The sequence below is a fragment of the Trachypithecus francoisi genome, unplaced genomic scaffold (assembly GCF_009764315.1).
Source record: "Trachypithecus francoisi isolate TF-2019V2 unplaced genomic scaffold, Tfra_2.0 Lachesis_group7, whole genome shotgun sequence".
Lineage (NCBI taxonomy): Eukaryota > Metazoa > Chordata > Mammalia > Primates > Cercopithecidae > Trachypithecus > Trachypithecus francoisi.
Genome location: NW_022681472.1, coordinates 89,710,398 through 89,731,716, shown reverse-complemented (window position 1 = coordinate 89,731,716; position 21,319 = coordinate 89,710,398). Strand labels below are relative to the sequence as shown.

Here is a 21,319-nt window from a genome sequence, read left to right as displayed (position 1 = left end):
CTAAAAATGAATCAGTAAAGGGGTATAGGGACTGTGATTTTAAACAGAATGGGCTGAAAGGACTCAGTGTGAAGGTGACATTTGAACAGAGACTTGAGGGAGATGAGGCAACAGAACATGGCATATCTGGGATGGGCACCCCAGGCTCTGGGAACAGCAGGTGCAGAGGTCTGGAGGTGGGTGGGTGGACTGTGTCTATGGATTGGAGAGAGGTGAAGGCAGTGCATGAGCTCCAGAGGTGACAGGGAGCCACACACCCCTGTGCCCTGCAGCCACTACAAAGCTCCTGGCTTTTGCTCTGGGTGGAGATGAGGCCAGATAGGGTGTTGGGAATAGGAGGAGGAGGAGGTTTTCTGTAAACTCTGCTGTTACAACTGTTTACTTACACTTTGATATAGTTGTACAAACCTTTTCCTTTGCTCTGTTTTTATGCTTTTTGTTTTAGATATATTGATTTAGGCTGGCTTAATTAGAACTGAATACTTGGATTGTCTCGGAGTGTCAGGGAGGTACAGGTCTGGAGGACACTGCACTCAGCTGAACGGTCCACTGCGGGGTCACCTGTATGCATCCCCAGCCTCATCCTTCAGGGGGCTGCTTTTCAGATGCTTGCAGGCCCAGTCCCTGAGTCCACTCTCACAGCAGACAGGGATTACCTCCCCATTTTTCTGATGGGGCCTCTGAGTAGCATAGAAGAAAGAACCCAGGGTCACTCAGGGTGAGCAGGACAGGGCCAGAAAGAGAACATAGTTCCCCTGCAACTGGCTCTTCTTGGGCAGTCCTTTCTGATGGGTAGTCACCTTCTAGTGGGTAGTCACCTTATGTGTTAGTGGCACAGATATGCCATTGCTGGTATAAATTCTCCTTCCATTTGGGAAATTGTATCACACCCTTATTAGCTGAAAAGATTCTTTTTTTTTTTTTTTTTTTTTTTTTTTTGAGATGGAGTCTCGCTCTGTCGCCCAGGCTGGAGTGCAGTGGCCGAATCTCAGCTCACTACAAGCTCCACCTCCCGGGTTCACGCCATTCTCCTGCCTCAGCCTCCCGAGTAGCTGGGACTACAGGCGCCCGCCACCTCGCCCGGCTAGTTTTTTTGTATTTTTTAGTAGAGACGGGGTTTCACCGTGTTAGCCAGGATGGTCTCGATCTCCTGACCTCGTGATCCGCCCGTCTCGGCCTCCCAAAGTGCTGGGATTACAGGCTTGAGCCACCGCGCCCGGCCGAAAAGATTCTTATATGGCTATGAATGGAGGCGTTAGGGTAAACAGACTGGGGGCCAAATCTGGGCTCTGCCACTTACCACTTCGCGATCTGACAAGTGACTCAGAGACTTGATCCCAGGTCCTCATCCGTGGAAGGGCGACACTGCCTGCCTCCTGGGCTTTTGGTGCGTGGTAAGATTGTACACGTCATGCCCCAGCACAACTCATGATGCCTAGTAGTCCAGTGGTAGACCTAACCAGGTATATTTTGGGGAAAAGGAATTACTTTTTAACAGTCAACCTCTTTTCTTTGTAGTCATTCTTTTCTTCCCCTGGTATTCTGGGTGATTTGCATCCACATACAGCCATTCGATGTGCATCTCCCAGCATTCTGAGGTCAGTCTCACCTCGAGTAAATACTAGGTTTTGCAGTTGACTCTGCCTGTAAGTCTCAGAAGTCTCTTGATAGAAAACCATCTGACGGTCTCAAAGTATTATGATTCGTCATGAATCTGCATCCCATTATTTTAATTAGGCAGCAAACAATTATGTCAGGTGCTCTCCCAGGCTTGTTTGATAGGTGCTGGCTGTGGTTGCTGAAAACATTGGTAATACTTATTGCCAGAGCTCTGATGCTTCAGTAAGGGATGGCTTTTAGCTGCTGCCTTCTTTTCTTGTCTCTTGCAGAGTCTTGGAAGTGCATCCATAAAAGGCTGACTCTTGATTTCAAACGAGGCAATTCTATTTATTCATTTTAGGGCTCTTTTTTAGCACTTAATCTGTTACTCTTTGACACAAGTGTTTGATAATGAATGACAGAATATTTATCAACTTAGAGAATGGTTCCATTAGCTCTGCTTCTCCCACTCTAGTGGTGAAGAACACAGCACGATTTTGCCCAGGCTGCCCAGCATAAGGATGCTGTACACACATGAGCCATGTGTCAGTGGAGAAGTGTGTTTAGCTGAGATTCCACTGGAGCTGTGTAGAAATGTGTGGCCCTATGTTTAAAAGAAGATGTTACTGTATTTTTTTTTTAAGTTCTAATTGCTCTCTAATTGTAACTGTGTGACTTACAAGTGAAAAAGTTTCCTTACACTTTGGGCTTGCAGATTAATACAATTTAGAATTTTGGGTTCATTCACCTGGAATAATAGATACAACTGTGGTATTAATATTTGTTTCCTTTTGCTGCTCTTATTGAGAGTGATGTTCATATAAGACGTACAAAATTTTTGCTCAGTTCAGTTTAATGAAATGCATGGAATATATTCAGTCTGTGTGTGCACTCATGCGCTGGGGTACCAAGATGAGTAAGATGTGGTCCCTGCCCATGGGCAGCTGAAGGCAGCCCCTGCCTTGTACAAGGCTGTAGAGGTGGAGCATAGACTGAAGCAAGTGAACAGTGTGTAGGGAGCCTGTGGAGGGCTGCCTCTTGGTCCAGTTACCGGAGTGTTCAATTTGAGTTCTGAATTAATAGGAAGAATGGCCAGATGCTGAGAGACAGTGCATTCCAGGCATGGAAAATGTTAGCAAAGGCTCAGGGGTCTGAGATTGCAAAGACAAGGCAGAAAGTTTGGAGAACTCAAGGAGTTCACTGTTATGAGCCTAAATACAGAGGGGACAGGCACAAGAGGAAGTCAGAGAGAGGGGTGGGGTGGGTTGGGGAGAGTTGGTTCTGATTCTGGAGGGCCTTCTCTGCTGAACTCTGGAACATCAACTTTGCTCTGAAGTTGGGGCCATTGGTTGGTTCTCATGGCTGGACTGTGGGATGGTTTATGCTGTAGATCATCTGGATAGAAGATGAGGCATCAGGATGCATGTGTGGATAGATGTGTGGGTTGTGGATGATGGGTGGATGATGGATGGATGGATGGACGGACGGATGGATGTATGGATGGATGGATGGATGGATGGATGGTAGTGTTTTATGAAGGCAAGGAAACCAGCTTAGGGGCTTTTGCTGTTGTCCAAGAAAGAAATGAGGAGGACCTAAACCGGTGTGGAGGTGTTGGAAATAGAGAGAAATAGACAGACATGAGAAATATTTAGGAGATGAAATCAGGTGCTGAAAAAAATGAGGTGAATGCAACTTAGGGCCATAAAGATGTTGAGGAAGGCTACTGGGTATCTGATGTAGATGATCAGATGGGTGATTAACTGGGAAGGCTGGAGGTGGAAGCTGTTTGGTGAAGAAGATGTGTCCAGCTTAGGACATTTGGGACAGCTAAGTAGCTGGTCCAGCAGGCAGTTGTATACTCAAGTCTCAGATTCAGAGAAGAGATCAGAGTAGAAGATGCTGATTTTGGCGTCAAAGGTTTACAAAAGGCTGTAGGGGTCAGTTATATGCAAGGATGCTTGCAGAGTTAGAATAGGAGGGTGGGCTGGAACACTGTGGAACATCAGCAGCCTAATGATATCTGCCCTGATGAGAGAGAATGCCTCAGGGATACTCAAAATGAATAGAGAGGCCCAGAGAGGGGGGTATTGTTATGGAGTCAAAGGAACAGAAGATTTCCAAAGGGTGAACTCTTAATGGAGTCACATTAAGAGTCATCCAGTAACATACAGGCCAAAATCCGCCATTGGCTTGGCATCCTAGTGAGAACAGGTTTCCAGGTGAGCTGGCAGTGAAGAGAGGGGAGGGGAATGTCTAAGAGGGAAAGGTGCAAGAGCATTCTAGAAGGAGCCAGTGCTTCTGGGAACCCAGGCACAGTGGCTGCAGGTGTCATGCCCTGAGGAGGTTTACACCATTAGAAGCTGCTTGTTGAATTCTTTACTGCTATACGAAGTAGGCCACATTTACATTTGGTTACACATGTTTGTATTATTGCTTGTTGAGGTTTTATTTATGCTAATCAGAGGCAAAATGTAGTGTACCTCATATATCTATTAACTTGTTTTAACATACCCCATTATTGAATGTTTAAATATTGCTAAAACCTTAATCTTTTTAAGAGCAGTGGTTTACGTTTCCCTAGTTTTCTTTCTAGCATGGTCTCAAAAATGCCTTTGGCACTCCAACCAGAGTTAGGAGTTCTGCAACACAGATCCTGCACTTTGCTGACCATCATCCTGCAGACTCACCAGACTTTCAGGGTTATGTCTGAGGTCCTTGTGAGGTGGTCCAGGCCCTTGACATTCTGGGCCGGCAACCTCTCCGGCTCAGCTCTTGACTTTCCGCAGACCTCACACTCCAGGAAGGAATATGCAGCTGCTCCACTTTCCTGAGCACTCTGTGGTCCATTCCCCTGCAATCTCATCTGTGTGCGCCCCTCTCCCTCGATGCCCTTCTCTCTGGACACACCCTTACTCTTTCTTTAGGAGCCTGATGGAATGTCATTGCTCATGGGGCCTCCCCAGGTGGAGGTGGCTGTGCCTCTCCATCCCTAGCGAGCGCCTCTCCACTCCCAGCTGTTGAAGACTGAGCGTGCTGCATTGTGCCTGTGCACCTTGTTGCTGTTCCCTTCTGAGATTCTGATCCTCACATGGCAAGGAACCCCTTTGTGTACCTGGCTCCATGCCTGGCACTTCATTCACAGTGGGAGCTGCTGGCCTGGTGACGCTCACCTTGTCCTCCGCTTCTTTCCAGGGAAGCAGTTTAAATGCACCGTGTGTGACTACACAGCGGCCCAGAAGCCACAGCTGCTGCGGCACATGGAGCAGCATGTCTCCTTCAAGGTAAGAGGGCTCTGGAGAAGGAGGCAGATGTTCAGGCAGAAAAGGCATCACTTTTCAAAGTGAAGATGGAGAAAGCATTCTTTCATTATTTGTTGGCGTTCCCTTTGCTTTGGGGCCCCCGTAGCTGGTACACATGGAGTCTGAGGCATAGTGCAGTTTATTTGTGCTCTCTCGTTCCAGAAGCGTAGCATTTCTCTGTAATTTGGAAACCAAGTCAAAGATGCGTAAGAGGATGCAGACAGAAGAAAAGGCACAGTCTTTGCATGAAAGCACTGGAATGATTTAGAGGAAGGCTTGCAGGCTTTAGGGACACTTATTTTTGCTTTCAGATCCTGGATTGCCGCAGGTGAGTCACCTGATAAAGCAGGTGTGATGAAGCCCACCTGGCAAGCAGTTGTAAAAACTGGAGATTGTGTTCAGGAGTGTCCACCACAGTGCCCAGCGTGTTGCAGGCGCTCAGGAGATGGTGGCCTTCCATGTTCTTTTAATGCCTCTAATTGGTGTTTCTTCAGGGTGGGTGGTAATGCTTACCTGCCTAGCCACTGCTTATGATGCAGTTACTGACAACAATAACTAGGGTCCCGTAATTTGTTCAATAAACTGTTCTGCTCAGCACTTGGGGAAACTTGACCCTTAGAATTACTGCTGTTGCTGGCACAGCAACATGGCACACATGACACACCTGGAAAGGAATCATTCCATTTGTAAACTTGTTGCTCTAAAATGGTTTTTGAAATTGTGTCTGCCATTACATCCCAGAGAGTCATAGAACGTGGGAGGGACGGCGGGGCATCTGTTTTGTCCCGCTGGACTTGCAGCTGGAGTCACCCCAAAAGTGGTGGCAGTGGAATTCCTACCAGGCGGTGCCCCAAACCATCCTGATATAGGGCCTGTTGTGACTCCAAACAAAGAAGCACTAAACACTGGGGTGGTTTGTTTAAAGCAATTACTAAGTCCTTGCCACAGACAGCAAGAGGACAGGGGTGTGGGGTGTTCTGCTGGGGTGTGTCCACAGCGAGGTGGTCAGGGTATGGGGTTTTATGAGTGTTAATGGAATTTGGCTCAGGGCCAAGGCTTGTTTCTTTCAGTGGTGTCCTGGGCAACAATCTAGGTACTCCTCTTTTTTTTTTTTTTGAGAAGGCGTCTCACTCCTCTGTCGCCCAGGCAGGAGTGCAGTGATCTTGGCTCACTGCAACCTCCATCTCCCAGGTTCAAGCAATTCCTCTGCTTCGGCCTCCCAAGCGGCTAGGATTACAGGATATCTCAGTTAGCCTGCTACCACGCCCAGCTAATTTTTGTATTTTTAGTAGAGATGGGTTTCACCACGAACAACCTAGATGCTTTTATTGGCGCCTGAGAACGTTTGAGTTCTGCTTCAAGCCTACTGGGAAATCCTGCAGCTGGCTGGGCTCACAGAGCAGTCAGGGCACCCTGATTTTTGGTCGAACACAGAAAGAAAGCACTGGAGAGCTGGGCGACCCTACACCAGCACACTGCTAGCTTGTGTTTATTGAACGTCCATTGTGTGCAGGCCCTGTACCAGGAACTTCATGTTCATCATCTAGAGTCTTCTTCTTGGTACATATTATCTTCCATCTTTGAAATACGAAGATTCTAAACCTCAGAGAAGCTAACTGATCACCTGTCAGTCTTTTCTGCCATGCCTATATCCACTGACTTCAGTCACTATGATGATATTGACTCACCTGCATTCAGCACTTCTGAGGTGACGAGGACTTTCCCCACTGGCAAGTTTATTTTATGCCCAGAACAGCTTTGTGGGAGGTGAATTTTCATGGTTCCCTCTCTTGTAATTGAAGACTCTGAGTGTCAGAGGGAGGCTCAGTGGGATCTGCTGGAATGCCTTCAATGTCCAGGAAGTGAAGAAGCTAAAATGTGCACTTCATCCTCTCACTCCTAGTCCTGTTCTTTTCTCACTGCATGTTCTCAGTTACTTTTTGGGGGCAGAAAGGGAGAAATTGGAGAAACTAAGGATGTTGAAAGGTGTTGCTGATATAGCTGCTTTTTAAAATCACCGATACTGACCATGAGTTTCTTAGGTAGGACCCATATGTCATCTAGTGGGATCGTGGCAGTGTCTGAATCAAGAATGGTCTTTAGCGTTATGCATATTTGTGTACATATTTAAAATTAAGAGCTTTATCTCACCTTTCATAGCATGTAGGTGTACTTCTTTGGGGGACTAGTGCAATTATTGTGCTAGAGAATAGACAGCTAAGGCAAATTTCACTTTGTAGGTGAGAAAATTAGACCCAGTGAGGTTAATTATTTTCCTGGCTTTTGCAGCGTTGCTACTAGACTTTGCAATCATTCCTTGGTTTTCACTGTGAAACATTTTCCTTCCCTAACCGGACCTAGCTGAAATAGACTTTGTGCCCTGAAATGCTATTGGTTTTTATTGTTGTTGTTTTGTTTTGTTTTTAAGATTGGGGACTATCTGGTTTATGTGCAGAGGAAATGGATTTGGGGGTGGTTTCAATTCAGGAATCACTCACATTTGTATTATTATTATTATTTATTTATTTATTTATTTTTTGAGACGGAGTCTCACTGTCACCCAGGCTGGAGTGCAGTGGTGTGATCTCTGCTCACTGCAACCTCTGCCTCTTGAGTTCAAGCAATTCTCTGCCTCAGCATCCTGAATAGCTGGGATTGCAGGCGCCCACCACCACGCCTGGCAATTTTTTTTGTATTTTTAGTAGAGATGGGGTTTCACCATCTTGGCCAGGTTGGTATTGAACTCCTGACCTCGTGATCCACCCGCCTTGGCCTCCCAAAGTGTTGGGGTTACAGGCGTGAGCCACCATGCCCGGCCACATATGTATTATCAACTTCTGCCATTACGTAGTTGGTGTCCAGTGCTGGGCCTCAGGACCTGCTGCACTGAGCTGGACCTGGTGTCATGGCTGGGCTCCCTGTGGATTTTTACTTCCTCCCTATTGAATGGTACTATAGATGGGAATGAGATTCAGACCTGAGTGAGAAGCAGGAAATCCAGCCTTAGTTTCTCTCATCCCACAAGTTAGGGTACTCATCAAATGCATGTCAATTCAGGTGGTGTTTCTCAGTTAATTGGGACTGACAAAGCAAAATGAAATTGCTTTATACCAACCCCTCATCCAAATACTGGTAATCACTCTCTCCCTGTTGTGTTCGCTTCCCACTCTCTGTGTTAATTTCCTATTGCTACTGTAACAGATTACCACCAATTTAGTGGTTTAAAATAGCTCAGATTGATTCTTACATTTCTGTAGTTTGGAAGTCTATCACACATCTCACTGAGATAAAATCAAGGTGTTGGCAGGGGTGCATTTTTTCTGGAGGTTCTGGGAAAAAAATCCACTTCCTTGCCTTTCTGGCTTCTAGAGGTGACCTGCATTCCTTGGCTCATGGCCACTCCCTTCATATTCACAGCTGGCAACATGGCATCTCTCACCATGTCTCCTTCTCTGACTCTCCTCTTCTGCCTCCTCTTCTACCTTTAAGGACCCTCGTGGTTACACTGAACCCACTGAGATAGCCCACAATAATGAATGTCCTTATCTTAAGCTCAGATGATTAGTAAACTTAATACCGCCTGCAGTCTTAATTTCTTTTTGCCATTCTAGGTAACACATTTATGGGTTCTGGGGATTGGGATGTGGACTTTTTTGAGGGCCATTATTCTGCCAACCATATTCCCCCACTTTTCTTCCTTTTACGTCAACTCTGTGGTAGAGCATTTCAGCAAGATCAGAAAATATGCAATATTCATACATATTCCAATGGCAAACATTACAAAGAAATCAAGTCTCTCTTTTTTACTAATCTTAGATTAGATCTCAACATCCTCACACAGATGCTACTAATCAATTGCAATTGGCTTACAAGATGAAATCAGTTTGCTTTTCTTGATGTAGATGTACAATTTACAATATATGATTTGTATCAGGGAATACTATAAGGACAAATTTCCTGTATTGCCTTTTGAAATGGCATATTTCTTATTTGTATATTTATTTTAAAAATAAAATTAATGTGTTCACTAAATAAGATTTGGAAAGTACTTGTTGATTCCTTTTCATATGGATTTTTTTGGATATTATTTAGACATGGTTGAGATCATACTATAAATACAGAATTTCTTTTTCTTTTTCTTTTTTTTTTTTTTGATGGAAATTGGAGCCTAGGTTTACCACTGATAAAGCTCTATTGGAGAATGTGGCTTAGATGACTGGCCTGATGGTTTGCTGTTAGGGTACCTTCCTAGTGAAAGGCAGGGCCAGGGAGCTTATATGCAATTTTTTTTTTTTTTTTGGAGACGGAGTCTCGCTCTGACACCCAGGCTGGAGTACAGTGGCGTGATCTCGGCTCACTGCAAGCTCCGCCTCCCGGGTTCACGCCATTCTCCTGCCTCAGCCTCCCGAGTAGCTGGGACTACAGGTGCCCGCCACCTCGCCCGGCTAGCTTTTTGTTTGTTTTTTTTTTTTTTTAGTAGAGACGGGGTTTCACCATGTTAGCCAGGATGGTCTCGATCTCCTGACCTCGTGATCCGCCCGTCTCGGCCTCCCAAAGTGCTGGGATTACAGGCTTGAGCCACCGCGCCCGGCCTATGCAATTTTTAATATTGTCTTTTTAATCAGCATTTCATAGGTGTTTTCCATTTTATGAAAATGTATTTATAAACTACTTTTAGTGGCTGCTTAAGGATGATTATCATAGTTTAACCATTCCTTTCATAATTGGATAGTTCAGTCATTCCCAGTTTCTGTTGTTGTAAGTAACCCTACAATGGATATCTTTATGCCAAAAGCATTTCCATGTCATCCTCAAATCTAAACAGCTATAAAACACTGGGTGAAGCCCATCAAACCTCTGAGAATTCACGAATAGTAAAGATGTTATTTTCTTTTCTTGCAGATGCAATTAAAATGCATTCCCTAGGGCGGAACTGATATTTTCAACCTTAAAGAGGTGCCAGAGAAGATACTTAGACAAGATGAATGTTGCTGAGCCAGGATTCTCTAAACAAAAATAGGCTTATTCCTTCCATCTAGCTATTCAACTCTTTGCTTTCTTCCAAATCCTTCCATCTAGCTATTCAACTGTTTGCTTTCTTCCAAATAAGTAAGTCCATGTATCATTTTGTAAGGCAGTGTAGTTAGAGTCAGAAATCACCTTGTGAAGTTCTCTCTGATTCGGCTCATTTGGACCCCTAACTCTGTTGATAGAAATGTTCTCAATGACAGAGCTGATTCAGTGATATTCTCCTTGCACATGAATCAAAAGTGAGTTTATTTAAAAATAAAATTTGATCTTTTCATTTAAAAGGGACACTCACTTAAAGAGGATACCTCTTCATGCTAACCATATATATATATATATCATTCTATATTAAGTTTGAAAGTTGTTATATGTTCAGTTCATGGGATTCATACAACCAGTGAAAACGCTGTCATGAGAGACATTGAGTTCGGGATGGGTGGTGTCAGTGATAGAGAGGGAGGGAAAGAGAGAGAGAGAGAGAGTGAAAGAAGAAAAATAGATGAACATGAGAGGAAAGTCTTGCTAGGGCTTACAACACAACCCCATGCCAAAATGGTTGGTCAGATCTGCCATTTTAGCTGATCTTGAATCTCTCTGCCTCCCTCCTCAGGTAGTTTAGTAGATGGATTGAGTGGCCCATTCATTCTAGGAAACTGCTAGATTTCCCTTAGTATATTTGTTAGATGTTAAAGCCTGAGAATGGATTTTAAGATAATACTTTCAAAATCTAAGACAAAAATAATGACTAGACAGCTGGAATTATTTTTATTTTCATATGCTATTAGCTCTTTAATATTTGTCTTGTTTTTATGAATGTCTCATATTAAAAATAAACTGCTACCAGTAGTCCAGTTGAAAAATAGGCAAAGGATATATAAAAAGAACAGATTACCGAGAAGGGAATAACTTTGGGTGTATGATAAGATGTCCAACCTCACTGATAATTAAAAAAAAGAGTAAAACCACACTCAGATACCATTTTTCACTTTTCAGATTGGTAAACATTCAGAAGTTTGCAAGCGTGCTCCATTGATGAGGCTGTGAGGAACAGCCATTCTCACACATTGCTGGTGGGAGTGTTAGTGCCCATGACCCTGTGGAGGTCAGTTTGGCAGAATCTGTCAAAATTGCAAATGCATGTGTTCTTCGACTCACCACTTGTAAGCTTTTATCCTACAGATGTACTTGCAGATGTATGAAATGATTACTGTGCAGGGTTATCCATTAGAAACAATGGAAATGTCCATGAATTAGGGTAAGGGTTGAATAGGCAGCGGGACACACAAACAGCAGAATGATGCTTTGTGGCTACAGGAAAGAATATGGGATCTCTTTACTTCTATAGAAAGATATTTAAGATATATGAGGAAGGGCAAAAAGTAAGGTTAAAAAGGGGCAAAACCATATTTGTATTTACTTATATTTGTTTCCAGGCCTCTGCAAGAATACATGCAAAATAAACAAAGAAACATAACCTGTCGTGGGTGGGTGAGGGTTGGAACTTGGTAGATTGAGGGACAGGGCTGAGAGTGAGACTTTTCCCTATATATATATTTTAAACATGTTAAGTAATTGCTTTACCTATTCAGTAATTTAAGTAAAAAACAGCAACATATTAAATAAGAATATTATCCTAGAAACTATCTAAAGTCAAAGCAGAATGTAAACATGTTTCTCATCCGTGATACCATCCTATGAAGATAGTGCAAATTGCCTTTGGAATTTCACTGAGATTCTGTTTAGCATTTGAAAATCTCTGAGAGTGATGAGGTCCCATAGCAAAGCACGGGATTTAGAACCAGGCTGATGAAGTTTCAATTTCTGGCTGCGCCTCTTGTAGGCTTTGTTATTTAACAAATTTTATGATCTGTAAAATGCTGATAGTGATGTTTGTCTTCTGGTGTTGGAGATATTAAAAGCAGTACCATTTTTTTATGAGTAGTAGGTATGGCACATGGTACCAGGCAGGTGATCAAAAATTGTTGGCTCTTGTTTCCTCCCCTATCTCTTAAATATGACTCCAGTTCTTGAAAGAACTAAAGCAAAGAGTATAACCCAGCCTGATCATGGTTTATATTCTTTTTGGTGAGATTACATTATGTTTACAAATAGTTCATTCTAAATATTTTTCTAGGTGTTATGTTGTATTTTTTATACATTTTTAGATACTGATGTTGTTTTACTTTTTTCTTGTTGTTCGGAATTGTTGGGTTAGGCAGATTAGGGCCAAAATCTTGGTGCTGCTGCTCACTAATTAGTTAACCTTTGGGAATTCCTTTACCTTTTTGATCCTCTGTCTTCTTATTTGAAAAATATGAACAATGATATAATTACTTCAGACGCTTTGAAAGAGAAGCTGCTTTGAGGGAACAGACCAGAAGGAATGTCTCCGCACAGCTTCGGGAAGGCTTGGTCCATCAACCCCGCCAAGCTGTTCCTGGGGGAGGAGGTGCTGGGGAAGACCTCAGGTTTGCTCTCTCATAAAGAGAGTTAGGGGGCTTTCTTGTTACAGGGAGAAGCTCTGGCCTCTTGCCACCCTTCCTACAAGACTGACTTTTCTGTAACTTTAGTCAACATCAGAATTACCTTGGGATCTTGATAAATGTGCACATAATGGGTTTCTAAACCCAGAAGATACTTTCAGTAAGCCTGGAGCCCAACCTAGGATCCTTGACTTGAACACTTTCCTGTGTGGTTCTGAGGCAGGGGCCCCACAGCCCATAATCTGCTAGACATTGCACTGGGTTTTGAATTCTGCAAAGAAAGGCCCTATTCAAATATTTTTACTTAAAATGTTCTCCTGTAGACTCCGTCTCAAAAAAAAAAAAAAAAAAAAAAATGTTCTCCTGTAAACAGCACACAGCTAGTTCTTGTTTGTGTCTCTGTGTGTGCCTACACGTGTGTATGTAATATGTACCTTTGCGTAACAGGGTAACGATCACTGCCCTTTAATTGGAGTGCATAGTCCATTTACATATAGTGTAATTATCAACATCTTTTAGTGTAAGAGTACCATCTTGGTATCTATTTTCTATGTGTTGTATAAGTTCTTTGCTTCTCTTTTCTTCTTTTCTATCTTCTTTTGAGTGAATCAAGTATTTTTTAGTATTCTATTTTATCTCTTGTATTGACTTTTTATTTTAGAACTGTTGTAGATTTATAGAAAAAACAGTGACTATAGTACAGAGAGTTTCTGTATACCCCGCACCAGTTCCCCGTTGTTACCGTCTAATATCAATATGAAACATTTGTTATAACTAATGAGTCAATATTAATACCTATTATTATTAGCTAAAGTCCATATTTTATTCAGATTTTCTTCGTTTGTGCCTAATGCCCTTTGCCTATTTCAGGATCCCATTAGGATACCACAGTACATTAGTTCTCATGTCCTTTTTAGGATCTGTTTGGATTTAACAGTTTCTCAGACTTCCTCTGTTTTTGATGACCTTGGAAGTTTTGAGGGGTACTGGTCAATCATTTTATAGAATATCCCTCAGTTGGGATTTGCTGAACTTTTAACTATACCTTTTTGTGTTCCTCTTGTTTTAGTGGTCACTGTAGACTTTACCTTATCGTTATTACAGCATATTCTAGTTTCAAATATTATTTTATGAACAATATAAGAACCATAAAATACTGTAATTCATTTACCCTCCTCCTACACTTTGTGCTCTTGTTGTCACACATGTTTATGTTATAAACTCCTCAATATAGTGTTATTTTTTGCTGTAATCAGTAAATATTTATAAAATATTCTAAAAATATGTAATGAAACTAAAATTTTAAAAAGACTTAAAATTGAAAAAGCATTTTATTAAAATATTAAAATATTTTTAAAAAGGTAAATACAAATTTACCTGCATAATTCACCTTTCTGGTATTCTTCATTTTCTCCCTGCAGATTTGGGCTTCTATTTGATATATTTTTCTTTAGCTTGGATAACTTGTTTTAGCATTTCTTGTGTGCTGGTAGGCTAGAATTGAATTCTCTCGATTTTTGTCTATTTGAGAATGTCTGTATATGGTCTTCATTTTTGAAAAATATTCTGATAGCCATAGACTTCTAGGGGGACATTACTCTAAACATGTTCCATCACTTTTCATCCTTTCTTGTTTCTAACCCTTTCTTGTTTCTAACCACATTGTTTCTGTATGTGTAATGAGTCTTTTTCTTCTAGTTGGCTTTAAGATTTTTCTCTCTCTCTTTTTTTTGGTTTTCATCTTATTAATGTCAGCAAGTCTAGGTGTGCTTTCCTTTATATTTACCTTACTTGGGGTTTGTTGAGCTTTTGGATCTGTGGGTTGATATTTTCCATCAGTTTTGGACTATTCTCAACCATTATCTCTTTATTCCTTCTGCTTCATTTGTTCTCTCCTTTCCCTCTAAGACTATAATACCACATATATTAACACATATATATTAATACATATATGTGAGGCACTAATAGCACCTCACATTCAGGTGATCTCTCTCTCCCTTTAATTCTTCTTTCTTTTTATGTTTCAGTTTGTATAGTTTGTATGATTTCTACTTGCCTTTCTTCAAGCTTACTTATCCTTTCTTAGGATATATTAAATCTGCTATTAAGATCACCAAATATGATGTTTTAATTTCTAGGATCATTTGGTTCTCTTTATCTTTTCCTTTTTCCTTTCCTTTCCTTTTCTTTTTCCCTTCCTTCCTTCCTTCCTTCCTTCCTTCCTTCCTTCCTTCCTCCCTCCCTCCCTCCCTCCCTCCCTCCTTCCTTCTTTTTGTATCTTGCTTGAGCTCCTGGGCTCAAATGATCCTCCTGCCTCAGCTTCCCATGTAGCATTTTTTTTTTTGTAGTTTTTGTTTCTCTATTACATTTTATCATCTGTTCACACTTGTTTTTAATTTTTTTCCTAGAGCCTTTAACATATTTGTTCTAGTTACTTTGATGTTTTTGTTTAATAATTTTAACATCTGGGGCACCTGCACATCAGTTTCTATTGAGTGTTTTTTCCTTTTTCTTTTTTTCCCTGTAGGGCTGCAGAGATGTTTTTCTTCTTGATTTGATGTCATCTTTTCTTGCTTCTTTGCATGCCTCACAATGTCTTAATGCCAGACATTATGCCACATATACCAGACATTGTATGTGAAAAAACAGTAGACTGAGGTAAACAGTAGTTAGCCTTGGGAAAGTATATGTTATTACTGTGGGAGACTGTGCAGAAAAGAGTTACTATAGCAGGCTTGGCTGCTGTCCTTTGAAAGATCTGCTTACAAGCTTGGGCTGGCATCTGAGAACATGGACTTCCAAGAGAGTTCATAGCACCTCACTGTTAAGAGGAGCTTACTCTGTCTAAAGTATTTATACAAACAATGCGATTTATGCTGAATACCTGCCTTTTTTCTGGGAGTATGGAATTTTGGTACATGCTAGGCAAAGGGTACTTACATGATCCGCCATCACTAAAATCTCTGGTCACTGAGCTTCTAACGAGCATCTCTGGTTGACAACATTTCATAAGTATTGTTACAGATCCTTGCTGGGGGGTTAAGCATGTGCTCTGTGGCTCCACTTGGAGAAGACCCTTGGCAGCTTGCATCTGGTTTCCCCTAGCCTTCACCCCATGTGTCTCTTCCCTTTGCTGATTTTGCTTTGTATTCTTTCACTGTAATAAAGTGTAGCCATGAGTATGACTATATGCTGAGTCTTGCAAGTCTTCTCAGTGAGTCATTGAACCTGAGGGTGGTCTTGGCAACTCAAGAATGAATAGATCTAATTTGTAGTTGAGCTGGGTCTGAGTCTGGGCTCTGAACAGCTCTAGAGTTGGTTTTCACTATCTTCGGATATTCTGAGAACAGGATCAGGACTTTGCTTTCAGCGAGGTTGACCATCTGAGCACCAGTGAGATTCCAGAAATCCTGTTGTGTTTTACAGCCCAGTAGTGGCCTTCTCAATCATACAGGCTCTCTACCAGCTTTGCAGGTCGGCTGCCAGCATCTTGGGATGCTGCAGAGTTTCTGTTTCTCTCCAGCTCCACCCCGGGCTTTCTGTTTATTAGACATCTCTCTCCTGCCTTGCCCTGCCCAGGGAACTCTTTGGAGAGTTGGCAGTGCACTTGGTGAAGGCCTTGTGTACTTTGTAAGGGATGGATTTCCTCTCCCCTTTCATCGCTGGCCCCAGCTTCAGCCCCCAACCCTCTTGCATGTGGTGAAGTTCTCCATTTCACAGGGAAGAGGTTGATGGGTCACTATGCTGGAGATAAAAGTAGGAGAAAAGGAACTGGTGGATACCTTGGTCTCTAGCATAGTGACTATCCACCTCTTGTCTTTTTCTAAAATTAGTTCACGTAGATTTCTTTGTATTCTCAGCAATCTGATAGCTCTGTCAAGTTGTTAGTGTGAGAGCAGTGGTCTCTTGTGGTTTTCTGCATCCTAGCTGGAAGCAGGACTACTCCAACCCTGTGATTCTCACAGTGCCTGTCAGTGCCTGCACAATGTGGGTGCCTATCAAATATACCTATTACCCCTGCTCCAACATACACAGAACTTGAAGCTGGGAGTAAGGAGTAAGGAGGGTGACTGAGACAGCAGACTGGCTGATGTGAGTAATCTGGATGGGTGCAGGGTCACGAGGAGAGAGTTCACTGCCATCTGTCATGCACGGGTAATATCAATGCAGCATTACCTGTGGGTAGTTCAGGAAAGACTGGGAGATTCATGGACCCTTGGGCCTATACCCATGGGAGAAACAACAGTGCACAGGTTTGATGGAAGGCCTGGATCCTACAGCACAAGACCTTTCTTTATTGACGTTAGAGATTGTGGCTCTACGGTCAGACTATTGTAGAATCCTGGCTTCCCACTTATTACCTGTGTGGCCTTGGGCAAGCAATCTCCCCTCTGCAGCTTACCTGTAGCACAGAGATAAAAGAAGTACCTCCTCTTGCCACTGTACACATTGTGATTAGTCAGGAAGTAAGTCAAGAGGGCTTGTCACGTTGTTCTCAAATGTTGGTTCTCTAGAGACTCCATCCTGGTTTCTTCCTTTTTTCATCACAGGACTCTCCTGACTCTACAATCTTCTTTTCTTTCATGACTTTGTTTAAGATTCTTGGTGCCTGTGGCATGTTCTTTTTGTTCACAGAGTCATATTCACCTAATTCCTCTAATGTGGCACATTCTTTCATGATGTATCTGATCACATAAATATGTCACTGAGACAGAGTCTCATTCCGTCGCCCAGGCTGTAGTGCGGTGGCGTGATCTTGGCTCACTGAAACCTCTGATGCCCAGGTTGAAGCAATTCTTCTGCCTCAGCCTCCTGAGTAGCTGGGATTACAGGTGCCTGCCACTGCACCTGGCTAATTTTTGTGTTTTTAGTAGAGATGGGATTTCACCCTCTTGGCCAGGCTGGTCTTGAACTGACCTCTTGATCCACCTGCCTCAGCCTCCCAAAGTGTTGGGATTACAGGCGTGAGCCACTGCACCCGGCCAAGAAGCTTTTACCAGTTGTGTCTCCCACACAGAGTTCTTAATAAATGGCCTCCTTCCAGCAGCGAATGTCTCTCTCCTCAGCGGCCCTGCCCTTCACTGCTGGACCTGCTGCCTATGCTTTCAAAAAGTGTGGTTCTCCTGCAGAAGGGCCTTGTTCTGCCCTTGCCCCGCCATTCTTTCCTCGTCACGGCCTCTCACCCATGTTTTGCATTGCACAGGACATGCCACACGGCCCCAGCACTGTAGGAAGTTCGCCTTTTGATTCGTTCCTCTGTGAAGCTCCAAGTGCACCAAGAGCTTTTCCTGGTTTATGGAAAGCATGTCAAAATGTGGTGTGTGAATGTGCAAGTCCACAAAAGAATTCAGGTCTGAAATTCACGGTTTTTGAGATTTGTGCATTTTGGAGACCCTTCAGCGTGACTTCATGCTGACCCTTGCTTCTTGCTTTAGACACTTTTGCTTCTGAAACAGAATAACCCTCTCCACTGTTTGACAAATAGCTCAGATCACTCCTCTGCCCCTGACCTCCAGAAGGTGAGACTGGCCTTCTCTTCTGTGGCCATCAGCCTTTTGGTATAGATATGTATGCTGTTTCACAAGGGAAACCATCCACGCCTTCATCTTGAAAAGACACTATTTAAAGTTTATGTTTGATGTATCTCTAAATGCAATTGAATCTTCAAAAATGTGCACCATGAAGTCGGAGAAATCTATTGGCTGTTGTCAGCCTAAAATTTGCATAACTAAAAGTATTTTCATAAAACTAGTGAGGCAAGGGAGATCTCAGTCACTGATGTCATTATCATTGAGAAACTTTTCCTGAGAATGCCATATAGAATACATGATACCACGATGTGACATTCAGAATTTTAAGAAAAAACATAAGTACAAATAAAGTACTAAATGTTCATTTGTTTTTTTGATGCAAAGCATATGAAATGTTTACTTATGTATTCAACACGTTTTTTTTCTGGATAGCAGGCACGTCTGTGTCAGGCACCATGACGGGGCAGAGGATTTCAGGATGAAGCCAGGCCTCTGGTCTGCCAGGGTTACAAGTCTGGGGAGAGCCAAGTAGACATCAAAAGCAACAGCAAATATGTTAAATGATCCAAAAAGTTATGTGCAAGGTTCTGTGGGAACCCAGAAAACCAGCAAACTAATTATTCCAACTTTATCAGTTTTTAAAAATTATGTTTTAATTGGATTAATATATTATCCTGTTATGTAAAACCTGTAGCTTAAAAAACCTGTAGCAACTAGAAAGCTCTCCGATTGACTGATAGCCACAAGTCAAAGGGAATTAGTGTAACCTCTTTTTGCATTCCTAATGATGAAATAGGTCCCAAAGGCCTTTATAATGTGTCGATGTGAAAGGGAAATGGTTGTATGTACAAAAGACACGAGGCATCTGAGCACCTAGAATGCTTAAGGAGCTTGGGCGCTCAGTTGAACAAAGGTGATGTTTGGATAAGGTCAGCTGAGGATGTGGCCTGGTAATTTGCTCCTAGTTTCCAATCTAAACTTTGTCAGCAAGGGAGTGAAAGCAATAAAATGATCTCAAATAAGCAGATTGTTTGGAAGCCACACATTTATAAATAGTTCAAAGTAATAGCCTGAGAGTCTCAGTACCACCTCAAAATGCCGAGTCATTGGCATTGCTTATGGCATTGCGGTTTTATTTATACTACAACTCCTCCTGTTACCCAGAAGACGGTTTCGTCTTTCCACGAGAAAGTTCCACCACAAGGTTGAATGTTTAAATATCTAGCATTAGAATAAATAAGACAGGTGGGCTGGTTTCTTTATAATGGTCATGTGCTTGGCGTTACATAGATATTTCCTGTGCTTTACCTTATTTTGCCCTGAAAACCTCTACCAGGTAGGTATTAACATCCCCATTTTATGGATGAGGACACTGAGGCCCAGAGTCTAGTTTAGTAATGTGCTCAGGAGTAACACAATTTCTGTGAGCTAGAGTTGGGATTTTGATCCATGTCTCTGTAGTGAAAGCTACTCTGTCTGTGTTAGTCCACGCTTTCTCATTTTCAAGTGAAGCAGAGGAACTTATTTACCCCTTTGTCCTTTTTCCTCTCACTGCTTTGCTTATTTAAGCCTGGAGCTATATGTTTAGCTCTCAAGACTCAAGCAAAATCTTCAAACAAAATGCTGATGGAGTGTAAAGTTAGCAGCCAGAGCATTTTCCAGGTTCAGTGGAAATGACTGAACCAAGGGGCAGAGAGAAAGAAGTAAAGCGTAGAGTGTCTGTTGGTGGTGTTTGTCTTGCTTTTTGGTTCTGAATTTGCAAGAAAATGGAGAATCTGAGATTCCACATAGTTTTCTTGTTAATTTGAACGTGGCAGGTGGGGTTGGGGGTGGGATCAGCAGGGCCATGTGGTGGTGGTAACAGGGGCCATTTATTAAACTGATTTGAAATGTAGTGTCTCTGCTTTTTAGCCATCTTCGTGCCATCTTCAGCTTCATTCTATTTTAGATGTTTAAAGCACCTCTGGAAAAAAAAGAGGAAATTGGATTGTTTTAGGTTAAATTAAAATCCTGTCTAAGAGTGTGCAGTATATTCTCTGGAAATACTGCATTTTTGACACAAGCGATTACAAAAAAATCAATAATCAGAGAACACTAAAGAACGCTAAAGAGTCTTCTAAGCCCTTGCACAAAAAGCAATTAGTGTGGATTGATTTACTGTTATTTATTGTGATGAGATAATTGCATCAACACAAGCCGTTTTTGAACTTGTGGTATGCCACGGTTTTAAAACATTTATTTTCTTAAATTGTTTAATTTGTCTCTGGCCTTATTTTAAAACCAAGATAGCTTTGTGCTTATTAAATTATATGAAGACCTGGTGTTTTCTCTCTTGATCTTTACCGCACGCTGTCTTTTTTTTCCCCCGTTGTGACTAACCCTGGATGGAATGTAAGTCCCAGTCTCATGCTCTCAGGCTTATAAATCCTGAAGAGATAAGGCAAATAATAATAATAATAATAATAAAATAAAACAAAATAAAAGATTTTTCTCTCCCAGCGTGGATGGTGCCCAGTGGACTTGGCTTTGAGCCTGTCTGCTTTCAGGAAGACTTGGATTGAAGACTTGGATTATAGACCAGAGTGTGACCTACCAAATCTGCCTAAATTATATTTGGCCACTGGGACAAGGAGAAGGGAATGATGTTCTCATCACCTGATATCCTGTAAACATCAACATTACTTTGAAATCTTTAGTACAAACTTCTTTACATGCTAACATGAGCCCATGAAAATCTGCTTCCCCCTCGCTCCTTGGTCCAAGGGCCTCTTCCTTTTGGGCGTGCGTCTCTTGATGTCTCTTGGCCTCTGCTTCTGTGTTTCTTTCCCCTTGTCTTTCTCCTGTGACTGTCTGTGGGTCACGGGGGTCTGGGTGTGGTTGTTTGGGTCAGGTGGAGTGCACCAGTCCCGCACATTGTCCTTTGTACACGTGGTTCACATTCCCATAGAGCTCAGGCTGGAGAAGAAGATGAGCATTCTAGATACAAATGTTCTTCAGGAATTTTCCTTACAAGCATCACCATATATCTTGTAATTTACAGTCTTAGTCCTTTATTATGAATATGCATTTTTTCTCAAGTTGCCTGCTGCCCAGTCTAGGGGGTGCAGATCTTTGGCCATTGGCCTAGTGATCAGTATTCTTGCTGCGGGGTGGGGAGCCTTCATGTGGCCCTGCTGCAATGACTGTCAGGCACTGAGCAGCCTCTGGGGATAAACTCATATTTCTATGAAACATTTCCGTCTGTCAGCCTGTGTCATCATCCAGAACATTCTGGAAGAGTCACAAGCTTTACTGGGTGACCCTGGGTAGATAATGGACCTTGGGGTTCAGAAATTCAATGTGATGGAATTCCTCCGAGCGGAAAAGTTGTTTATCG

The 21,319-nt window shown here is 42.4% G+C and overlaps 1 protein-coding gene across 3 annotated transcripts in view; it reads left to right on the top strand.

The window, feature by feature from the left end:
* Window positions 1-21,319, top strand: part of ZFAT (zinc finger and AT-hook domain containing) — a 236,298-nt gene that overhangs the window by 140,140 nt on the left and 74,839 nt on the right. For 2 of the 3 annotated variants that reach the window (XM_033202303.1, XM_033202302.1), the window contains one exon: window positions 4,795-4,883. In XM_033202303.1, the coding sequence (XP_033058194.1) occupies window positions 4,795-4,883 (89 nt within the window). Of the gene's footprint in view, window positions 1-4,794; window positions 4,884-5,063; window positions 5,230-21,319 lie in introns of all 3 variants that reach the window. The other variant, XR_004435171.1, reaches the window with a different exon arrangement.